The sequence below is a fragment of the Biomphalaria glabrata genome, chromosome 7, assembly GCF_947242115.1.
Source record: "Biomphalaria glabrata chromosome 7, xgBioGlab47.1, whole genome shotgun sequence".
Lineage (NCBI taxonomy): Eukaryota > Metazoa > Mollusca > Gastropoda > Planorbidae > Biomphalaria > Biomphalaria glabrata.
In genome coordinates this window covers 28,572,007-28,596,783 of record NC_074717.1, presented here as the reverse complement: position 1 = coordinate 28,596,783, position 24,777 = coordinate 28,572,007, and the positions used below count along the sequence as shown (strand labels likewise).

The following is a 24,777-nucleotide window of genomic DNA, read 5'->3' as shown; positions in this document are numbered from 1 at the left end:
TCTAGATCTAGACTTAGACCAAGATATAGACTTATATCTAGTTCTAGATCTAGACTTAGACCAAGATATAGACTTATATCTAGTTCTAGACCTAGACTTAGACCAAGATATAGACTTATATCTAGTTCTAGATCTAGACTTAGACCAAGATATAGACTTATATCTAGTTCTAGACCTAGACTTAGACCAAGATCTAGACTTAGACCAAGATCTAGACTTAGACCAAGATCTAGACTTATATCTAGTTCTAGATCTAGACTTAGACCAAGATATAGACTTATATCTAGTTCTAGATCTAGACTTAGACCAAGATATAGACTTATATCTAGTTCTAGACCTAGACTTAGACCAAGATCTAGACTTAGACCAAGATCTAGACTTAGACCAAGATCTAGACTTATATCTAGTTCTAGATCTAGACTTAGACCAAGATATAGACTTATATCTAGTTCTAGATCTAGACTTAGACCAAGATATAGACTTATATCTAGTTCTAGATCTAGACTTAGACCAAGATATAGACTTATATCTAGTTCTAGATCTAGACTTAGACCAAGATCTAGACTTATATCTAGTTCTAGACCTAGACTTAGACCAAGATCTAGAATTAGACCAAGATCTAGACTTAGACCAAGATCTAGACTTAGACCAAGATCTAGAATTAGACCAAGATCTAGACTTAGACCAAGATCTAGACTTAGACCAAGATCTAGACTTAGACCAAGATCTAGACTTAGACCAAGATATAGACTTATATCTAGTTCTAGATCTAGACTTAGACCAAGATATAGACTTATATCTAGTTCTAGACCTAGACTTAGACCAAGATATAGACTTATATCTAGTTCTAGATCTAGACTTAGACCAACATATAGACTTATATCTAGTTCTAGACCTAGACTTAGACCAAGATCTAGAATTAGACCAAGATCTAGACTTAGACCAAGATCTAGACTTAGACCAAGATATAGACATATCTAGTTCTAGATCTAGACTTAGACCAAGATATAGACTTATATCTAGTTCTAGACCTAGACTTACACCAAGATATAGACTTATATCTAGTTCTAGATATAGACTTAGACCAAGATATAGACTTATATCTAGTTCTAGACTTAGACCAAGATCTAGACTTAGACCAAGATCTAGACTTAGACCAAGATATAGACTTATATCTAGTTCTATATCTAGACTTAGACCAAGATATAGACTTATATCTAGTTCTAGACCTAGACTTAGACCAAGATATAGACTTATATCTAGTTCTAGATCTAGACTTAGACCAAGATATAGACTTATATCTAGTTCTAGATCTAGATTTAGACCTAGATATAGACTTATATCTAGTTCTAGACCTAGACTTAGACCAAGATCTAGACTTATATCTAGTTCTAGACCTAGACTTAGACCAAGATCTAGACTTAGACGTAGCTAGAATAGACTCATCGTTAGAGAAGTCCTGAACACACGTTTCCACGTCGTACAGACATTTGACGTGGCAGAGAGCTATAGGTCTCAACTGCTCACGTCTTGTGACGTTGCAGGTCAATATTCAGACTTTCTATATTCAGATTGGTCTTGGTGTAGGCCTGTATTTTGTGTTCACTAACATCTTTACTTTCGTTTTACTATGCTCTGTGCACTTTGTACATTACGCCTGGACACCACGTTTGTACTTACACTAGGTCTGCACTATACGTTTATACAGCACGTTTGTACACTAGGTCTGCACTATACGTTTATACAGCACGTTTGTACACTAGGTCTGCACTATACGTTTATACAGCACGTTTGTACTTACACTAGGTCTGCACTATACGTTTATACACCACGTTTGTACACTAGGTCTGCACTATACGTTTATACAGCACGTTTGTACACTAGGTCTGTACTATACGTTTATACACCACGTTTGTACACTAGGTCTGCACTATACGTTTATACAGCACGTTTGTACTTACACTAGGTCTGCACTATACGTTTATACACCACGTTTGTACACTAGGTCTGCACTATACGTTTATACAGCACGTTTGTACACTAGGTCTGCACTATACATTTATACAGCACGTCTGTACTTACACTAGGTCTGCACTATACGTTTATACAGCACGTTTGTACACTAGGTCTGCACTATACATTTATACAGCACGTTTGTACACTAGGTCTGCACTATACGTTTATACAGCACGTTTGTACTTACACTAGGTCTGCACTATACATTTATACAGCACGTCTGTACTTACACTAGGTCTGCACTATACGTTTATACAGCACGTTTGTACACTAGGTCTGCACTATACATTTATACAGCACGTCTGTACTTACACTAGGTCTGCACTATACGTTTATACAGCACGTTTGTACACTAGGTCTGCACTATACATTTATACAGCACGTTTGTACACTAGGTCTGCACTATACATTTATACAGCACGTTTGTACACTAGGTCTGCACTATACATTTATACAGCACGTTTGTACACTAGGTCTGCACTATACATTTATACAGCACGTTTGTACACTAGGTCTGCACTATACGTTTATACAGCACGTTTGTACTTACACTAGGTCTGCACTATACGTTTATACAGCACGTTTGTACTTACACTAGGTCTGCACTATACGTTTATACAGCACGTTTGTACTTACACTAGGTCTGTACTATACGTTTATACAGCACGTTTGTACACTAGGTCTGCACTATACATTTATACAGCACGTTTGTACACTAGGTCTGCACTATACGTTTATACAGCACGTTTGTACACTAGGTCTGCACTATACGTTTATACACCACGTTTGTACACTAGGTCTGCACTATACGTTTATACAGCACGTTTGTACACTAGGTCTGCACTATACGTTTATACACCACGTTTGTACACTAGGTCTGCACTATACGTTTATACAGCACGTTTGTACTTTCTCTGCTTTCAGTGCTAGAGGTCAAGGCAGTTCGTCGATATATTCTTCCCAAATTCACAATTCCATTGCAACTAGATCTAGTTCTTGTTATGTTAGCCTTTTTTTTTCTCACTAGTACGTCCGAATATATTGTCGCGAGTGTGGTGGCGTCATGATCAATTATTAGCATTTTAGTTTAATGGATTATTGAACATTTTTAATGGGAAAAAATTGTATATGCCCCCACTCCACGCGTTTTTTTTTTTTTAAATACAAGCCTTATTTTTGAAAATCAACAGTACTATCAGTATAAACATATACAGAAAAAAAAAACACTGCTGTATTATTGAGGACCATAAAGTCCTAAATGTATGTTTTAAAATGTTTATATCAAGTTTAGTTCTCACACATCGTGTCCACTTTGGACTTTGACAAAATCGGTGGTAACAATCTCTACATCTCTATGTCTACTTTACTAGAAGTCGACTCTGATCAAGTTATATTGCACTTGAGTTTTTCTGGGTAAAGTTTTTGTTTCACTTATGAGTTTTTCTCCTGTGAGACAAACAAAGAAGCCAGTGTTCCTCCGGGCGTACAAAATGCGACTACTCGCTGGTATCCCTCGATCACTGGCTGATAAGCTCGTTGTGGCTAGTAGCCCAGAAGGAGAGCACTCGTCAACTGAGCCCGGTATCGTGTGGGTTCGGAAACATGAGAACTGGCGAACCGAACATTTTCACTGATGTAGCAAGAAGCAACATGAAAGTAATACTTCATGAATTCATAGATATTGTTTTTGTTCCTGTCATACTGCTAGTCAGGCCCGGAGAGGCAGAAACACATTTTTTTAAAATCTCACAAGTTTTATGCTGATAGTCCTGGTCGATGGAAGACGGGGGTTGTAAGTAGACAAATATTAACGGGAAATGATACGAAACTTCCTATCGCTTAGAAAATTAAAAATAAATGACCTCTGTGAGAACAATGTCAACCATTATTTAAACATAAGTATATATCTAAGGTTCTGAGGTAGATACTAATGTATTTAAACATACATTCATATCTAAGGTTCTGAGGTAGATACTAATGTATTTAAACATACATTCATATCTAAGGTTCTGAGGTAGATACTAATGTATTTAAACATACATTCATATCTAAGGTTCTGAGGTAGATAATAATGTATTTAAACATACATTCATGTCTAAGGTTCTTAGGTAGATACTAATGTATTTAAACATACATTCATATCTAAGGTTCTGAGGTAGATACTAATGTATTTAAACATACATTCATATCTAAGGTTCTGAGGTAGATAATAATGTATTTAAACATACATTCATGTCTAAGGTTCTTAGGTAGATACTAATGTATTTAAACATACATTCATATCTAAGGTTCTGAGGTAGATACTAATGTATTTAAACATACATTCATATCTAAGGTTCTGAGGTAGATACTAATGTATTTAAACATACATTCATATCTAAGTTTCTGAGGTAGATACTAATGTATTTAAACATACATTCATATCTAAGGTTCTGAGGTAGATACTAATATATTTAAACATACATTCATATCTAAGGTTCTAAGGTAGATACTAATGTATTTAAACATACATTCATATCTAAGGTTCTGAGGTAGATACTAATGTATTTAAACATACATTCATATCTAAGGTTCTGAGGTAGATACTAATGTATTTAAACATACGTTCATATCTAAGGTTCTGAGGTAGATACTAATGTATTTAAACATACGTTCATATCTAAGGTTCTGAGGTAGATACTAATATATTTAAACATACATTCATATCTAAGTTTCTGAGGTAGATACTAATGTATTTAAACATACATTCATATCTAAGGTTCTGAGGTAGATACTAATATATTTAAACATACATTCATATCTAAGGTTCTAAGGTAGATACTAATATATTTAAACATACATTCATATCTAAGGTTCTAAGGTAGATACTAATGTATTTAAACTTACATTCAAATCTAAGGTTCTGAGGTAGATACTAATGTATTTAAACATACATTCATATCTAAGGTTCTGAGGTAGATACTAATGTATTTAAACATACGTTCATATCTAAGGTTCTGAGGTAGATACTAATATATTTAAACATACATTCATATCTAAGGTTCTGAGGTAGATACTAATACATTTAAACATATATTCATATCTAAAGTTCTGAGGTATGTGTCAATTATTGGTATAAAGATTGATTATGAACAAGTCATTGATTTGTCTTTATTGGTTAATGTAATTTAGAAATGAAAGAACTATTTTTAGTCTATTTCATTTGTGTTCAAAACATGCTGCTATGTAAAGCACAAACTATTGATCTGAGTAAACTATTGATCAGAGTAAATTATTGATCAGAGTAAACTATTGATCAGAGTAAACTATTGATCTGAGTAAACTATTGCTCATACTAAACTATTGATCAGAGTAAACTATCGCTCATACTAAACTATTAATCAGAGTAAACTATCGCTCATACTAAACTATTAATCAGAGTAAACTATTGATCAGAGTAAACTATTGATCAGAGTAAACTATCGCTCATACTAAACTATTAATCAGAGTAAACTATCGCTCATACTAAACTATTAATCAGAGTAAACTATTGATCAGAGTAAACTATTGATCAGAGTAAACTATCGCTCATACTAAACTATTGATCAGAGTAAACTATCGCTCATACTAAACTATTGATCAGAGTAAACTATTGATCAGAGTAAACTATCGCTCATACTAAACTATTTATCAGAGTAAACTATCGCTCATACTAAACTATTGATCAGAGTAAACTATCGCTCATACTAAACTATTTATCAGAGTAAACTATCGCTCATACAAAACTATTGATCAGAGTAAACTATCGCTCATGCTAAACTATTGATTACATTAAACTATCGATAATAGTAAACTATTGATCACAGTAAACTATCGATCAAGTACTGATCTCAACACACTAAAGTGCTATCTCTATATGATTTTGTATGATTTTAAAACTCATTTATATTTGGGTTAATCTCTTTGATTTCTTGATGTTGCTGACAAAAGTCGTCTTCAGGTTTCCTACGTACATGTATTTGCTGTAAGGTTTTAACCTAGTTACCTCTCATAACTTCCATCTTGTTTATAACGTGGTTCAGTTTTCAAGGACTATGGGTTGTTTTTTTGTTGTTTATTTTTAATGCGTTATTTCCTTTAAAACATGAACTTTCTAATGGAAGCTGTTAGACTGCCATGGCTGTCATCTGTCATTAGGTCACGTGGGTTAACATCCTAGTAATGTTTTAATGAAACCAGTTCATCGAGTGTACAGACAGTCACTAGCACGACAAAGGTTGTAGTTGTCGCGTTCACTTTAGTGACTGACCCTGTAGACAACTAGAACTGTTCTCTCCATGATCTAAACTATTCTAAACGAATATATTACATGATGTTGTGTTGACATATTGAGGTCGTTGAGAACATATTTCAAATCTTACCAACTTTTGTTCACGCCACGTCACTACGATGAAGTAGCCAAGTCTGCTTTGGACATCTGTGCCTAGCACTTGATTGCTACATGGTATTTTTGTCAATACAAAAAAGTACAGACCTTCATCAACAGATACCTGAGAAATATCCTAAAAATACACTGGTGCGACAAAGTAGAAAACACCAAACTGTGGGAGATGAGTGGACAGAAATTTATAGAAGTGCAGATCTTAGAGAGGAAGTGGCGATGGATTGGTCACACCCTTAGAAAAGATACCAGCAACAGGGCTAGGCAGGCCTTAGAGTGGAACTCCAGGGAACAAGACGCAGAGGAAGACCAAAAAGAGCATGGTGACGCAGTGTACTTGAAGAAGCCTAGAGGACCGGGAAGAGCTGGGAAACCATCAAAAAACTAGCAAGAGACCGTAGAGAGTGGCGTGTTTTTTGTCGAGGCCCTATGTTCCATGAGGAACCCAAATGAATGATGATGATGGTGATTTTTGAAAATGATAAAACATCATATTTAGTTTCAAGAAAGAAAATGTGAATCAATTGGATTCTTTTAATGCCCACTAGTCATCAGGTTTATTCTCGATAAATAATGTCTAGATCTAAAGAGAAACTGATGGGTACCAATAGATCTGGAATAGAAACTTGTGTCTTTTTTTTTAAATAAAGATTCGTGAGAGACACAGTAGTAGATTTACTTTTTCATTAGTGCTGGTGTTGCTGCGAGGACTTCATTTTTCAATCCTGCCTTATAGTTTGGGTTTTCCCTCTTTGTCCTATTTCTGTTGGATTCGCTGCACTAAAGATTCCAGAGACTAGGAAATAAAATTCTGCTGACAAACTGATACTATAATGTTTGAATCATTTCAACACGACGTTTTAGCCCCTTCCCCCAGACGTTCTCAACTAACCCATTTCCTCTTTGGAGAGATGCTGTTGACTTCATTTCCTGTTTGGAGAGATGCTGTTGACTTCATTTCCTCTTTGGAGAGATGCTGTTGACTTCATTTCCTGTTTGGAGAGATGCTGTTGACTTCATTTCCTCTTTGGAGAGATGCTGCTGACTTCATTTCCTGTTTGGAGAGATGATGTTGACTTCATTTCCTGTTTGGAGAGATGCTGTTGACTTCATTTCCTCTTTGGAGAGATGCTGTTGACTTCATTTCCTGTTTGGAGAGATGCTGTTGACTTCATTTCCTCTTTGGAGAGATGCTGTTGACTTCATTTCTTGTTTGGAGAGATGCTGTTGACTTCATTTCCTCTTTGGAGAGATGCTGTTGACTTCATTTCCTGTTTGGAGAGATGCTGTTGACTTCATTTCCTGTTTGGAGAGATGCTGTTGACTTCATTTCCTGTTTGGAGAGATGCTGTTGACTTCATTGACTTATAGCACTATACTGCTGGTAGACAACTAACCCATTTCTTGTTTGGAGAGATGCTGTTGACTTCATTGACTTATAGCACTATACTGCTGGTAGACAACTACCCATTTCCTGTTTGGAGAGATGCTGTTGACTTCATTGACTTATAGCACTATACTGCTGGTAGACAACTAACCCATTTCCTCTTTGGAGAGATGTTGTTGACTTCATTTCCTGTTTGGAGAGATGTTGTTGACTTCATTGACTTATAGCACTATACTGCTGGTAGACAACTAACCCATTTCCTCTTTGGAGAGATGTTGTTGACTTCATTTCCTGTTTGGAGAGATGTTGTTGACTTCATTTCCTGTTTGGAGAGATGCTGTTGACTTCATTTCCTGTTTGGAGAGATGCTGTTGACTTCATTGACTTATAGCACTATACTGCTGGTAGACAACTAACCCATTTCTTGTTTGGAGAGATGCTGTTGACTTCATTGACTTATAGCACTATACTGCTGGTAGACAACTACCCATTTCCTGTTTGGAGAGATGCTGTTGACTTCATTGACTTATAGCACTATACTGCTGGTAGACAACTAACCCATTTCCTCTTTGGAGAGATGTTGTTGACTTCATTTCCTGTTTGGAGAGATGCTGTTGACTTCATTGACTTGTAGCACTATACTGCTGGTAGACAACTAACCCATTTCCTCTTTGGAGAGATGTTGACTTCATTTCCTGTTTGGAGAGATGTTGTTGACTTCATTTCCTGTTTGGAGAGATGCTGTTGACTTCATTTCCTGTTTGGAGAGATGCTGTTGACTTCATTGACTTATAGCACTATACTGCTGGTAGACAACTAACCCATTTCTTGTTTGGAGAGATGCTGTTGACTTCATTTCTTGTTTGGAGAGATGCTGTTGACTTCATTTCTTGTTTGGAGAGATGCTGTTGACTTCATTTCTTGTTTGGAGAGATGCTGTTGACTTCATTGACTTATAGCACTATACTGCTGGTAGACAACTAACCCATTTCTTGTTTGGAGAGATGCTGTTGACTTCATTTCCTCTTTGGAGAGATGTTGTTGACTTCATTTCCTGTTTGGAGAGATGCTGTTGACTTCATTTCCTGTTTGGAGAGATGCTGTTGACTTCATTGACTTATAGCACTATACTGCTGGTAGACAACTAACCCATTTCTTGTTTGGAGAGATGCTGTTGACTTGTAGGCGGCTACTGCTGATCAGTCTTATTTACAAGCTACGTTGGCTAATATTATATGATATTACGTCATTGTTAGTTGTTTATGTTTTGTGCGAAAGCAAAGGATTGGACGGAAATAAAAAGATAGTTATATATGTCTACCTTGATAAAGTCAGTCTCGTTATTATTATTATTTAATAACGTCTACAGTAATTTATTATTAATCTGTGACAACAGAACACTAGGTTAGACACAAAACTAAATTCTGTTTGCAATAAAAGTGCGTTAGGATTAACAGACTTAGAGAAAACTCGAGATAGATATTAGGGCCATACTTTGTAAAAACTTGACACTATTTGCTTAGCGTGATTAGATATTTTTACTTTTAGGATTCAATTTCAAAAGAAATGTATTGCTTCTTTACTGCTGACATATTGATGTTATGTGACATAGCGCTTAATAATTTGATCCATTCTAATTCATCTTCTTGAGTTGCAGTTTTGAAACAACTGTTTGTCTTCAGCCTTGTAAAGACAAAAAAAAATCAGCTGACGTTGGAAATGATATTTGTCCGTGCTATCGGCACATAAAGTCTTCACGGGGTGATAGTGTTTTTATTGCCCATCTCGTTTGGCGTTGCCCCTTAACACTTGGAAGCAGAGTTTCTCGATGAATGTTTGTGGCACCTTACCTTTTTTCGTGTGCATCTAACAGCATGCTGTGACAAAGCCCCATGCAGGGAGTGGGAAATGGGCCATTAAAATGAATGCTATCCATTGGGTTGGTTTAAAGAGAAAAATGCATTTTGTATGTTTCAGCTTGTGAAGGAGCAGAAATGTCGCCTGGCAGAACTTGCCAAGAGTAAACAAGAACAGTCGATGTGTTATAAGGTAAGTCACGTGATGTGGGGGGGGTGCTGCTTCAAAACTAGAACACTGACCTCGCTACTTGCTGCCCATATCAGGGGTTAGAATTATTCATAGGTCTTTTGCAGTCGTAAAACGACTATGGTTCATCTCGTAAAACGACTCTGGTTCATCTCGTAAAACGACTCTGGTTCATCTCGTAAAACGACTCTGGTTCCATTGTAAAGCGACAATGGTTCATCTCGTAAAACGACTATAGTTCATCTCGTAAAACGACTATAGTTCATCTCGTAAAACGACTGGTTCATCTCGTAAAACGACTATGGTTCATCTCGTAAAACCACTCTGGTTCATCTCGTAAAACGACTGGTTCATCTCGTAAAACGACTATGGTTCATCTCGTAAAACGACTCTGGTTCATCTCGTAAAACGACTCTGGTTCATCTCGTAAAACGACTATGGTTCATCTCGTAAAACGACTGGTTCATCTCGTAAAACGACTATGGTTCATCTCGTAAAAAAGACTCTGGTTCATCTCGTAAAAAGACTCTGGTTCATCTCGTAAAACCACTCTGGTTCATATCGTAAAACGACTATGGTTCATCTCGTAAAACGACTATGGTTCATCTCGTAAAACGACTATGGTTCATCTCGTAAAACGACTATGGTTCATCTCGTAAAACCACTCTGGTTCATCTCGTAAACCACTCTGGTTCATCTCGTAAAACGACTATGGTTCATCTCGTAAAACGACTATAGTTTATCTCGTAAAACGACTATGGTTCATCTCGTAAAACGACTATAGTTTATCTCGTAAAACGACTATAGTTCATCTCGTAAAACGACTATGGTTCATCTCGTAAAACGACTATAGTTTATCTCGTAAAACGACTATCGTTCAGCTCGTGGAGCACTTGTTCCTATGACTTTTAAGCTCTATTCTGAAGAGATGATGCCGTCTACATTGAACGCAGGTAAATGTGGCATTAGGTTTGGTGCGCTGTCCCGCTACTCTGTTAGTAAAGAAATTCTGCACTGTCTAAAGATCTAGCAACTATATACCATAGTGTTTGAACGTGACTTTGGTCAGTCGTTCTCTTCCGCTAAGAGATGTCCCACTTATTATACAACTTTTGAAACATCCGGGTCTCCCAGCCAACTGGTTAACACTATGTCTCTTAAGTATTTCCGGGAGATTATTTGTTATGAACAGAAGTCCCGAGTTCGCTCTACCAGGAATCTGAAATTTGTTGTAGAAAGTTGTACAGGCCGCTAGTCAGGAACCCAAACTAGTGAACATATTACTGAGAGTTTTGTCTTTAATTGTTTCTCTATGGACAAAATAACGTATCAGCTTTTGCACAAATCTGACCTGTTGATCCTATGTATTAAGTCACTGGCTACACAGAAATGAAATCCACTGTATCTTACAGAAAGTCTGGTTTGTTCTTTCTTAGAGTCTCTACTGCTCTGTGAAGGGAACCCACCTTGATGAAAACTGTGGGGCACGCCCCTTTAAGTGACGCTTTCAAAGGGGACGCGACATCCTTACAAAAAGGGAGGAGGCGGAGCCAGACAGCTTATTTTTCAAGGAGCAAAGAAATGTGTTGTCATTGTAGTTGTAATACCAATGTTTTACAGATTGAAATATTTTAAAACGTCGTTTCGTCTTGTAATAAGGACCGTGGACCTTTTACCATATAAACCGTTTTTTTGGTTAGGCGTGTGTAACACTATCGACTATAAACTGTTTTGCAAAACGTCTCCCTTACGTGATTCATCTCGACTTTTTTTTGTTAATGTTTGAATGGTCAAAATTCTCCCGTCTGTTGTACATCGTTCGTTATATTGACCCTCAACCCCACCCCCAAAAAAAGGTCCGCTACAAGATGTCTTACTTTACACTGAAGGGGATGACGAAGTTTACGTCCATCACAGACTGGCGTGCGCTGTATGTAGCTCGAATGTTCTCACATAATAGTCTACAGAGCTCCACCAGCTCCTAATCTATTTCCAAGAAGATTGTTTTGTATACGAACGACTTAAAATAATCTACGAAACATTATTTCCAAAAAAAGGACTTAATGGACTAGCTTTATAAAACATGTAAAAAGTAAATTTTAAACATTTTGTAAATATTTAGCCAAAAGAAAGCCGAAAATTGTGTTCTAATTAGGTCTGTAAGATTTGTTTCTTTTTCATTACTTCCAAACCCCCCCCCTCCCCGAACCTCACTGTGAGAACCTACACCGATCGAAATTTTTCTCGGGCGCCTAAATTTGAGAAACACTGCTCTAATGGATGGTTGAGAAAAAGGCACATTCAAATACTCGCATCGATCCTTTTTAATAAATCGCACATTTGATCTCTGGCAAACTTTAAAAACTTGGGATAATAGTTACATATGTATTTCTTATCCATTCACTGGTTTTTCTTTGACCTTGCTCTGGAACAGAAAATGTGAAAAAGAAAAGCTCAGTATAAAATGTACCCTAATCACATGGGCACTATTTCCTCAATGTTTAGATTTATGCGTTCACATCATTCGCTATTCATATTTTTGGATCGGTCCCTTGTGGCGATATGTTTCATTGTACCGCTTATGTACATTATCAATTTCTATTTGACATGACGCTTCTAGATGTTTGATGAGTTGTTTAGTGATTGAATTGTCTGCCCTCATAAATCATACGATAAGATAGTGATTTATTTATCTGCCCTCATAAATCATACGATAATATATTGATTAAATTATCTGCCCTCATAAATGACACGACAGTGTAGACATGTTCACTACTAAATGGCGTCTGTTTCCCAGTGTAGTTCCTAAGCAGACAACAGATGTCTCCCGAGCTACTGCTGCATGACATGACTGGAATTATCTCCTGACACAACTGTATTAAGTTGTCATGTCAGACAAGTTTCTCCGCTCGTCTTATAATGGCGTGTGTGCTTGATTAACATAAAACCTGCCCCTCCCTCTTTGTTTTGGAAAGGTCTACTTGTCAAAAGTTGAAAAACAAAACTGACAACTTAAGTCCTCTGTTGAACTGGACTGTATCGAATACACATGAGTACGTCATCATCACCTACTTCATAAATATTTTCATTTTCACTATTCCATTCTTGATAGTGGCTGAGTGGTAAAGCGCTTGGCTTCCGAAACGAGGGTCTCGGGTTTGAATCCTAGTGAAGACTGGGATTATCAATTTCGGGATCTTTATGGCGCCTCTGAGTCCACCCAGTTCTAATGGGCACGTAACATTGGCTGGGGAAAAGTCAAGACGGTTGGTTGTTGTGCTTGCCACATGACACCCTCGCTAACCATAGGCCACAGAAACAGGACCATTACTTCATTGCAAGGTCTTAAAAGGGAACTTTACTTACTTTTTACTTTATTGTTGATAGTCCCATCCCTTCTCCCGTTATGTACTTCTAACCATTCTACCGTTCTCAGTAACATTTAGAGATCCTGGTGAGTAACTTACAAAAAAAAATTTTCATGGAAAATAAGAGAGAAAAGAAAAAAAATTCAAAGGGGGGGGGGGAGAGTTAACTATCGTAAAGTGGTCTCAAAAAATGATTATCCGGAGTCATGCGGTACTGTGGTCATATTTTTATTTTGTGCCAAACAAACCTCACATGTTTGTATGCTAGCATTGAGTGTCTTTATTATCCCAGGAAAGATTACAGGACCTGGAGTCTGAGCTAGCGGATACTAGAAAGGTTGCTGCCCAGGTAGAGATTTTAAAACAGGTAAGAAACATGCTCAGTGGGGGTGGGGGGGGGGGGGAAGTGATGGGAGTACTGTGTCTCTCATCCATTGGTGAGCTATTATTGATTGGGTTTTCAAATCTGTAAATAACTTTATTAAATAACTTTCATTAAATGAACTAAAGAGTGTGCATTCAATGGTTAAGAGTTGTGTCCATTCGTCCCCAATTAGTAGGCTTGGAGCTCTTAGAGAATTTCTTTCCAATGTAAGGAAACAGATAACAAACATTGACTTAAAGAGACAACTGGGCCCTGCTTCTATGAGAGCCTTTGACGGATACTCTGAGAAGCCTTGTTTAATTATAATTCAAACTGTGTTACCCCAAAATAAAACCTGATTTAGTATTGACAACAAAAAGTTTGTTCTCCAAGAAATAACTAAAGGTAAAGATAGAAATATTTCCTATAAACGAAGTTGACCAGAGGTCCATTTCTGTGATCTGGACAGCAGTGTAAATAGAACCTTCTTTCTAAATGAAGGGACACTATCTGAAAGTTTTACTATTTTATTCATTCCTGTTAGCATTTTTTTTTAAAAAAAAAAGGTAGCACTATCAATTGTAGAATAACACTCCTAGTCTGTAGAGCTGGGAAACTGCTAGATCTGTAGGATGATGTAACCCAACATGCACAAGGGCGCTTCTGTTTGATGCTCCCACCCCCCTCCTGCTTCTCACTTCATGCTAGAGAATAACAGACCTATTCATAAAAAAAAAAAGACATTTTTATGAGGCTTCTACTTTTCAAAGTGCATGGAGACTTCACTTTCATCGACTTTGTTTTGTTTTTAGCGGCCCCCGAAAGGAAAATAGCCGCTTTTTAGTTTTATCATGATATTATAGATCTTTTAAAGCTCTGATGCAACGGCTATTTTTTTTTCTTTTCTGAAAGTGAAAAATTTAATTTTTAAAATCAACTATGCTAGCAGTTTTTTTCATAAAAGTATATCATTTTTACTATTCACTATTAATAGAAGAAAAAATACATGGGTCTATTTAGGAATGTTTTTAAAAAATCTTATTACTAAATTAAGTACTTTTCTAATACTAGCTATTTACATTTAAAACAAAATGTTTACTTTTAAAAATAAAAAATAGAGAAAGAATCTATTTAGCATGCATATAAGTCGAATAGAATTTAAAACAATTAATAAATAATGTATCATATCTTACACGTAAAGCGCAAAATGTAACAAATCATACAACACTCAACTAAAGTGCAAAGTTTGGGGCTTTGAATAAGATATCGACCGTTTACAAAACATTAAAATCAATTAAATAATCATTCAAAAATATCAGGCTTTTTTTTTATTTAAAAGAAATAAAGTATAAGCTATTTAAAAAAAAACAACTACAGGAAGCAATCTATTGTTTATGGAAATCTGAAGAATAAATAGGAAGAGGTCTTCTAGTTTTAGGACGCCTGTAAAGATGGGCTTCTTTCTTTCTACGGCTGGTGGTCCGCGAACATTCGTTGAATATTTAGATCCATAAATAGATGACATGTATCTCAGTTTAAATCTCCCATTCACACCCTGCACCAACACACAAAAAAACAGTAAGTTCTAAGTGGTTCTAAAGTTGTTTTTAGGGTTTCATATATTTTGTTGAGATGCTTTAAAAAAAAGTGAATTTAGTTGATTTTTGGATTATAATTTTGTATGAAGGCTTTGTCGTTAGTTGTTTTGTTTTTTTATCTTATTATGTAATCCTACTTTTTATTCTAACATTGCGTTTTATTTGAATCATTGATTGGCTTAATAGTACAGTTATAGTCGTATCACTGTCCTAACATAGCAGACCAATGGAAATGTATATGATATACAAATTTACTTTTTAAAGATATTCGTTGTCACTTTATCTTCTGCTTACTGGGTTTTTGTTTTGTTTGTTGTTGTTGTTTTGTTTGTTGTTGTTGTTTTGTTTTGTTTTGTGTTGTTTTTTTAAGCTATTAGAAACAAACGACTGAATAAAGAAATGTCTATGACTATAGTGTAGTTCTCTGCATTAAGGTTTAGGGACTATAGTGTAGTTCTCTGCATTAAAGTTTAGGGACTAGAATGTAGTTCTCGGCATTAAGGTTTAGGGACTATAGTGTAGTTCTCTGCATTAAGGTTTAGGGACTATAGTGTAGTTCTCTGCATTAAGGTTTAGCGACTAGAATGTAGTTCTCGGCATTAAGGTTTAGGGACTATAGTGTAATTCTCTGCATTAAGGTTTAGGGACTATAGTGTAGTTCTCTGCATTAAGGTTTAGGGACTATAGTGTAGTTCTCGGCATTAAGGTTTAGGGACTATAGTGTAATTCTCGGCATTAAAGGTTAGGGACTATAGTGTAGTTCTTGGCATTAAAGTTTAGGGACTATAGTGTAGTTCTCGGCATTAAAGGTTAGGGACTATAGTGTAGTTCTCGGCATTAATGTTTAGGGACTATAGTGTAGTTCTCTGCATTAAGGTTTAGGGACAATAGTGTAGTTCTCTGCATTAAGGATTAGGGACTATAGTGTAGTTCTCGGCATTAAGGTTTAGGGACTATAGTGTAATTCTTGGCATTAAAGGTTAGGGACTATAGTGTAGTTTTCGGCATTAAAGTTTAGGGACTATAGTGTAGTTCTCGGCATTAAAGGTTAGGGACTATAGTGTAGTTCTCGGCATTAAGGTTTAGGGACTATAGTGTAGTTCTCTGCATTAAAGTTTAGGGACTATAGTGTAGTTCTCGGCATTATGGTTTAGGGACTATAGTGTAGTTCTCGGCATTAAGGTTAGGGACTATAGTGTAGTTCTCTGCATTAAGGTTTAGGGACTATAGTGTAGTTCTCTGCATTAAGGTTTAGGGACTATAGTGTAGTTCTCGGCATTAAGGTTTAGGGACTATAGTGTAGTTCTCGGCATTAAGGTTTAGCGACTAGAATGTAGTTCTCGGCATTAAAGTTTAGGGACTATAGTGTAGTTCTCTGCATTAAGGTTTAGGGACTATAGTGTAGTTCTCGGCATTAAGGTTTAGGGACTATAGTGTAGTTCTCGGCATTAAGGTTTAGGGACTATAGTGTAGTTCTCGGCATTAAGGTTTAGGGACTATAGTGTAGTTCTCGGCATTAAGGTTTAGGGACTATAGTGTAATTCTCGGCATTAAAGGTTAGGGACTATAGTGTAGTTCTCGGCATTAAAGTTTAGGGACTATAGTGTAGTTCTCGGCATTAAAGTTTAGGGACTATAGTGTAGTTCTCGGCATTAAGGTTTAGGGACTATAGTGTAGTTCTCGGCATTAAGGTTTAGGGACTATAGTGTAATTCTCGGCATTAAAGGTTAGGGACTATAGTGTAGTTCTCGGCATTAAAGTTTAGGGACTATAGTGTAGTTCTCGGCATTAAAGTTTAAGGACTATAGTGTAGTTCTCTGCATTAAGGTTTAGGGACTATAGTGTAGTTCTCGGCATTAAAGTTTAGGGACTATAGTATAGTTCTCGGCATTAAAGTTTAGGGACTATAGTGTAGTTCTCGGCATTAAGGTTTAGGGACTATAGTGTAGTTCTCGGCATTAAGGTTTAGGGACTATAGTGTAGTTCTCGGCATTAAGGTTTAGGGACTATAGTGTAGTTCTCGGCATTAAGGTTTAGGGACTATAGTGTAGTTCTCGGCATTAAGGTTTAGGGACTATAGTGTAGTTCTCTGCATTAAGGTTTAGGGACTATAGTGTAGTTCTCGGCATCATGGTTTAGGGACTATAGTGTAGTTCTCTGCATTAAGGTTTAGGGACTATAGTGTAGTTCTCGGCATTAAGGTTTAGCGACTAGAATGTAGTTCTCGGCATTAAAGTTTAGGGACTATAGTGTAGTTCTCTGCATTAAAGTTTAGGGACTATAGTATAGTTCTCGGCATTAAGGTTTAGGGACTATAGTGTAGTTCTCGGCATCATGGTTTAGGGACTATAGTGTAGTTCTCTGCATTAAGGTTTAGGGACTATAGTGTAGTTCTCGGCATTAAGGTTTAGCGACTAGAATGTAGTTCTCGGCATTAAAGTTTAGGGACTATAGTGTAGTTCTCTGCATTAAAGTTTAGGGACTATAGTATAGTTCTCGGCATTAAGGTTTAGGGACTATAGTGTAATTCTCTGCATTAAGGTTTAGGGACTATAGTGTAGTTCTCGGCATTAAGGTTTAGGGACTATAGTGTAGTTCTCTGCATTAAGGTTTAGGGACTATAGTGTAGTTCTCTGCATTAAAGTTTAGGGACTATAGTGTAGTTCTCGGCATTAAAGTTTAGGGACTATAGTATAGTTCTCGGCATTAAAGTTTAGGGACTATAGTATAGTTCTCGGCATTAAAGTTTAGGGACTATAGTATAGTTCTCGGCATTAAGGTTTAGGGACTATAGTGTAGTTCTCTGCATTAAAGTTTAGGGACTATAGTGTAGTTCTCTGCATTAAAGTTTAGGGACTATAGTGTAATTCTCGGCATTCAGGTTTAGGGACTATAGTGTAGTTCTCGGCATTAAAGTTTAGGGACTATAGTGTAGTTCTCGGCATTATGGTTTAGGGGTAAAGGATGTAACTGTTTTGGACCAGGACACATTACCTTCCATGTGGGGCTACAAAACTCATTATCTGATGATATTTTAAAATGTATAGCTCCGTAGTTCTCAATCTGTGGGGCGTCACAGGCAGAACATTGAACGCTGGATTAGTCCGTACAGAATTAGGGGTATTATAACACGTGGGTCGTGAGACTTTCCTTACAAACAATAGAGATGTCCCTCTTTAAAGAATCAGGGACCAACTATGGATAAAAGTTGATTAAACGAAAAGAATAAATTGGGGAGGAGGCAGAGTAATTAGGGATAGGGTAGTCCCCATTTAGCTGCTGCCACATTGCTGAGCAGCACTGACCTGTATAGGTCCTTCAGTGCGGTCTCTCTCTCAACAATGTTGTCTGTTTGATCAGAACAAGTCTAAACTTCAAGCTACCATCCAGGCCCAAGAATCAGTCATTGAAGGTCTGAAGGCTGAGAGGAAACTGTGGGGGCAGGAATTAGCCCAGCAAGGTCAGTTTTTATTAAAAAGCTTATATTAATCAGTCTGTCTGTCCTGCAGGATTTTTTTACACGTTAATTATCCCTATGAAAACTTTGCACAATTATTCATTGTCATTGACGACACATGAATTAATCAAACAATTTACCAATATGTTAATCAAACGTTGTTAATTAATTTTGTTTTATATAGAAAAATGGAAATAAATAGTGCGCAGTAAATATGCAGTTTTTTCCTTATATAAAATTCGTTTTTTAAAAAGTATTTGCTTTATTAGGCTTCTTCACTACTGCTTTCATTTTGACTTACTTAATAATCTGGGGGAAAACTAGTATATGTTCATATCCTCTGATGGGCAAATTGTGAGAATTTTTTTTTGTTCAGTTTTGAAATAGTGTCAGAAAGAGATAGGACGGTTCAGTTCAGTCTTTAAAAGAACTACTTTCAAATGTGAACCTAATTATAATGAACTATGGTACAAACACCCGCATCTTCATGCTTTGCATAGTTTTATTTTGATAGAACAAATTTGACTTGACTCACTTAATGCATATTTTTTCATTGAAAAAAATATTATGGCCCGTTTTCCTTGAGTTTTTGACACGCGCCTAACAAAACGTTAGTCTGTCTCTGCTGCAGTCCAAGCCAGACCAACTTTTGGAATTCCTTTGACATTGACAAAGTCAGTTTCTTAACAGTTTTTGTGAGGACAAAACTAAGTAGACAATTAGAAACGTTTATCTCCCTTCTATGCTAGCAGCTAGCCAACAGTTTGTATTGCGAGCATGTTATTTGGAATAGCTACCGGACACATACATGAAAGGCAAAGAACTTGCTGACCTCTAAAAGTTTCATAAAACAAGAAATTAGTAAACAATAATTGTTAATAACAAAGGCTATATGGGGAAAGAACCGCACAGTTTTTGTCATCTATCAAAAATGCATTATTTATCTACCTTTCTTTAATTAACGCTAATTAATTATTTAATTGGTTAATTTTTCCATTGATTCATGTTTTGTCTTCATCAATGAATACTTATGCAAAGTTTTGACTTGATTCCACTATGGGAAGTAGGAGAAATAATGTGTACAAGATTTGAACCAGACAGACACTGAGTTGATATTAGCTTAAAAACAAATACTTAGTATCATGTAAAGATATCTCACTTATTTCACTGGTCTTATACCACCCTGGCTCTCATTGAATTGTCATGTTTGTAGGTACTAGACTGACACCATTTTGAGGTAGTGTCACATGATCTTAAGTAGCTGTCTGTGTGGGTAACTTTACACTGCGTAGATTTAGTCTCTTCACTGCGAGTCCCCCTATGTAAAAACCAATGTTCCCTATCCTTAAGGAATGGCTCTATTCAAACTGTGTATCTGGTTTCCATGTAGGTGCCACTCTATCCCAAGACCGAGGAAGACTCGAGGCTAAAATAGAAACTTTGTCCTCTGAAGTGACCAGTCTGAAGAAACAATTGGAGGTAAGGAAATGTCTTGGTTTGACGTGTGCGCCTGGACAGACAGTTGGGTGTTTGCAAACTCTTGCTTCATTGTGACAACAAATCTTCATCACATTTCTTCCCAGACTTGACTCCCTTTGTTTCTCGCCTTTTCGATGTCTCTTGTTGCTGTCTGCCTGTCAGAGATTGAACATGTTTGTCTTGCTTTGAAATGTTTGTTTCATGTTACAGCAAGTCTCGTTTCAACAAAAAAACTCTCAAAATGCGTAGTTTGTGTCTGTATCGATGTGTGTGTGCGTGTTTAATATTTGTCGAATAAGTGCACCAAACATTCATTTACACAAATAGGTCACTTTCTAGACCAATGGGTATATTTGTAGACTGATTGGTCACTTTCTAGACCAATGGGTATATTTGTAGACTGATTGGTCACTTTCTAGACCAATGGGTATATTTGTAGACTGATTGGTCACTTTCTAGACCAATGGGTATATTTGTAGACTGATATGTCACTTTCTAGACCAATGGGTATAGTTGTAGACTGATTGGTCACTTTCTAGACCAATGGGTATATTTGTAGACTAATTGGTCACGTTCTAAACCAATGGGTATGTTTGTGGACTGATTGGTCACTTTCTAGACCAGTGGGTATATTTGTAGACTAATTGGTCACTTTCTAGACCAATGGGTATATTTGTAGACTAATAGATCACATTCTAAACCAATGGGTATGTTTGTAGACTGATTGGTCACTTTCTAGACCAATGGGTATATTTGTAGACTAATTGGTCACTTTCTAGACCAATAGGTATATTTGTAGACTAATAGGTCACTTTCTAGACCAATGGGTATATTTGTAGACCAATAGGTATATTTCTAGACTAATCTGTAAGTATCTCTAGACTAATCTGTAAGTATCTCTTGACTAATCTGTATCTCTAGACTAATCTGTAAGTATCTCTAGACTAATCTGTATCTCTAGACTAATCTGTAAGTATCTCTAGACTAATCTGTAAGTATCTCTAGACTAAACTGTAAGTATCTCTAGACTAATCTGTAAGTATCTCTAGACTAATCTGTAAGTATCTCTAGACTAATCTGTAAGTATCTCTAGACTAATCTGTAAGTATCTCTAGACTAATCTGTAAGTATCTCTAGACTAATCTGTAAGTATCTCTAGACTAAACTGTTCCCTTGTTATTTCCTTACAGCGTGAAGTTGACACTGTGAAGATCAAGACAAAACTGATCGAAGACCAAACAGAAACCATTCGAAAGTTAAAGGAGGTAGGTCAGCTTGCTTGGGTCTGGACTTTTTTGGGTTGGTCTCTGTGACAGGTGGGGAAATGTGACGTGTGTATGGCGCGTTTTATGTCTAGGGGATGATTATTTTTAAAGCTATCACACACCAACCTATCAGCATATGAATCAGGAGCAGACACGCAAAGAGACAAGCAATGAAAGATAGATACAAAAGTTAAAAAGAAGAATATTTATTTACATAAATATTTACAGATAATAATGAAAAGGGATAGGGTTTGCATCTATCTCTGGTGAATACTATGTTTAATCATCACTCTTGCACCTAATAAGAGAGTATGTCACTTTGTCCTCTGACTTAGCTGGTTTTCCTGTTGATGTCGCAGCTGGCTGTGTCCTGGTTTGAGGTTCTGCAGCTGGAGGTGGCGCTCTAGCGGATAGAGGGACGCCGGTGATATAGTTCTTGTGTAGTCTCAATCCCAAGTTCTAGTATCTGTAGTGGGCACAGTAGGGCGGGTGGCCGGCTACCGTGGGCACAAGTGTACTGCGAGCAGAGCTGATCTGCCGTGGGCAGCGTAGTTGACATGATATGTCCAGTGAGTTGTAGATGGTTGGCGTAGCTATGACGTCTCGCACAGACCTGAGTCTATAGGGACGTCGCACCTAATAGGTTGACAGGTGGGCTGTCGAATAGGCGGGCAAGGCCGATAGCGCCAAGTAGTAGAGTTGAGTAGATCTCAGTAGGCAAGTGCAGTGCTGAATAGCTCTAAGCACATACATAGGCAGGTAAGTGATTCTCGATAGCAAATACAGTGCTGAATAGCACTAAGCACCTAAATAGGCAGACACCTGAGGGAGGCTGCGGATAAATAAAGACAAGACATGCCCTCGACTGAGGTGCATTCGTCAGATTGGTAAAATTGCTTTAGAGCACAAAGGGGAGATGATGACAAATGGGATTTGGAAAATAGATGGCAGATAGTAGCAATATAGAAATGTACATAAAAGGGGAAATAATAACATAAAATGTACATAGAAGGGGAAATAATAATCTCAAATGAACAACACATGTGGGTAGAGAAAGAAAAGGGGGGGGGGTTGAATTGGGCGGTGGTCAGCGACCAAGACGGTTTGTTTACATATGACCGTTGGTCGAGAACAATGGAGCGCGCTTGAATGGAGAGGGTGTCCGTTCAAGCGGCGCAACTCTAGTCAGAGTAGAATGACTACAGGGGAGATAATTCATTACAGGGGAGTATCAGTGCGCTAGTAAAATTATCAAGGCGACCAACCGAGACAAAGGAAATAAAATAAGATGTACAAATATATATATAGTTGCATCAACTATCAATTGAGCAACGTAGCATTAATAGGGTAATGCAGTACACAGATAAATACATAGGCCATGTTTATGTTTTCTACTTACGCCAGTGAGAAATACATAATGCACTAATTAAATATAAATGAACTAAGCAAAATACACAGGATAATATCCAATGGAAATAGCACAAAAGTAATTAAGATGGAACTTGTGATTAAGTTCGGCTTACCACCAGGTATTCCTCTAGGAAAAAGGATAAATGAAGTAGTCCAGACTCGATTGCTCAGCGATAGAGAAATAAGAGGGTTTTGTTTCATTTGGATCTACTTTATATAGGCCTGAAAAATGTGGGCGGAAACAGGAAATGTCCTAGGCTTAGAATTATCTTACACGTGGGTGAATTAGACTTGAGATGGGAGTCGCACATTGGTACGTCGAGAGGCGCTTGGACTCGAGTAATCTCTTAGATCAAAGAGAAACATAGGAGAAAGGGGGGGGGGAGTGACCTGCATTCCACACAAGGTGGTGTCCACTGCGGCTGTCAGACATCCTGCCGATAAGATCAAAGAGTCTGTGTGTATCTTTGCCCCGGTCAAGAGAAGATAAATCGAAAGACGTGGCCTAGCTATCTCCAATGTGGTCAACTAAGTCTAGCCTGGAGCGGAAAAGGTGTTGCTGGTGAAGAATTTAGGGGTAAGATGGGGAAATAATTAAAATAAAATAAATAAATAATGAAAAATAATAATTAATGCTGTGATAAATTTGAGTGACTCTGACAGCGAGTTTTTGACTTGTCACAGTCTCATAAGAGCATCAGCAGTTTAAAACGTGGACCAACACAACTTCTGGGTACATGAACACAAAAATGTAATGTGTATCAACTTGGCTTGGTTTCTATTGTTTCTCAATGAACCATTAACAGCCATGTGTACAGTCAAAGAAAATTACAAAAACTTGCTGCAATCTCAATGAAATGGAAGCAAAATTAAAAAGTCAAGTTTACATTGCGTTCTATGGGCATAGGATGTAAAAGCTTATCTGTTCATTCTAGATTGATGTTGTTCCATGGCGTAGAACTGTGGATGATGCAAATCTTATCTGTTTCTTGGTGACCTATGGCCAGCACAACGACCAATAGCCTTAATTTTTTCCCAAAACTAATGTCAGATACCCATTATATTTACGTGGAATCCCTAAGTTCAAAATGCCAGTCTTCACTAGATTCGTACATGGGACTGCCTCCACTTCTATTTCAAGCAACAGACATAGATATGAAAAGCATTACAAACTGGCAGTTCGAACGTAGTTGTACTTGGCACCTAGTACAAAAACAGGCGTTGCTTGAGTTCTTGTAAGTGTTATATCTTCAGGAATATTTGTGTATCTAATGTCGAGGTGGTAGTTTGGCCTTTGTTCGTTGCCCCCCCCCCCCCCCAACCTGACAGTCTATCAACTTAGTACATACTTAACAACTTATGCCACTGGGCTAACTTACAGTATTTAACAACAAACATTAACATAACAAATGTTTAATGATATGATATATGAATGATAGTTCATACATAGCAATTAGAGAGAACAAATAGTCATTCTTACATATTAAGTACACTTCAGTAAATATGCATTATTTACTGGCGTAACATAAAAGAACCCCTTGGTGCGATATAATCCGGGCTCACTCTGCTCTCAGCCAAATACGACCAATGCACAACGTCCAAGCCATACCAAGCCAATAGTCTTCGCTCAAATCAAGCTTGACTACTACAGAGTCCCAAGCCTGAGTCCCTAAACAAGACAAATATGAATTCCTTGTGATGGCCACTCAACATGACTAAAAGGTCGAATCGATTTGGAGCAAAGAAATAAAGATTAAACTTAACTAACCCAAATCTGGGTTACAATAACAACAAAAAAGGCTACAACAGAGACCGAGCTATCCAAGCCAAAACACAAGAATGAATGACATTTACAGAGCGCGTCTTTTAAAACAGCGCATAAAATAATGTGATGCTTCAAAGAGAATCACATCACGAAGAACCAACTCAATATGAGCATGACCTTTTTTTGCCATTCAGGATTAATC

General features: G+C 37.1%; 1 protein-coding gene across 4 annotated transcripts in view; it reads left to right on the top strand.

Moving 5' to 3' along the window:
- Positions 1 to 24,777, top strand: part of LOC106063352 (leucine-rich repeat and coiled-coil domain-containing protein 1-like) — a 265,048-nt gene that overhangs the window by 223,134 nt on the left and 17,137 nt on the right. For all 4 annotated transcript variants that reach the window (XM_056035607.1, XM_056035603.1, XM_056035605.1 and 1 more), the window contains 5 exons: positions 9,801 to 9,872; positions 13,530 to 13,604; positions 18,560 to 18,659; positions 20,047 to 20,135; positions 21,326 to 21,400. In XM_056035607.1, coding sequence (XP_055891582.1) covers positions 9,801 to 9,872; positions 13,530 to 13,604; positions 18,560 to 18,659; positions 20,047 to 20,135; positions 21,326 to 21,400 — 411 coding nt within the window. The remainder of the gene's footprint in view (positions 1 to 9,800; positions 9,873 to 13,529; positions 13,605 to 18,559; positions 18,660 to 20,046; positions 20,136 to 21,325; positions 21,401 to 24,777) is intronic.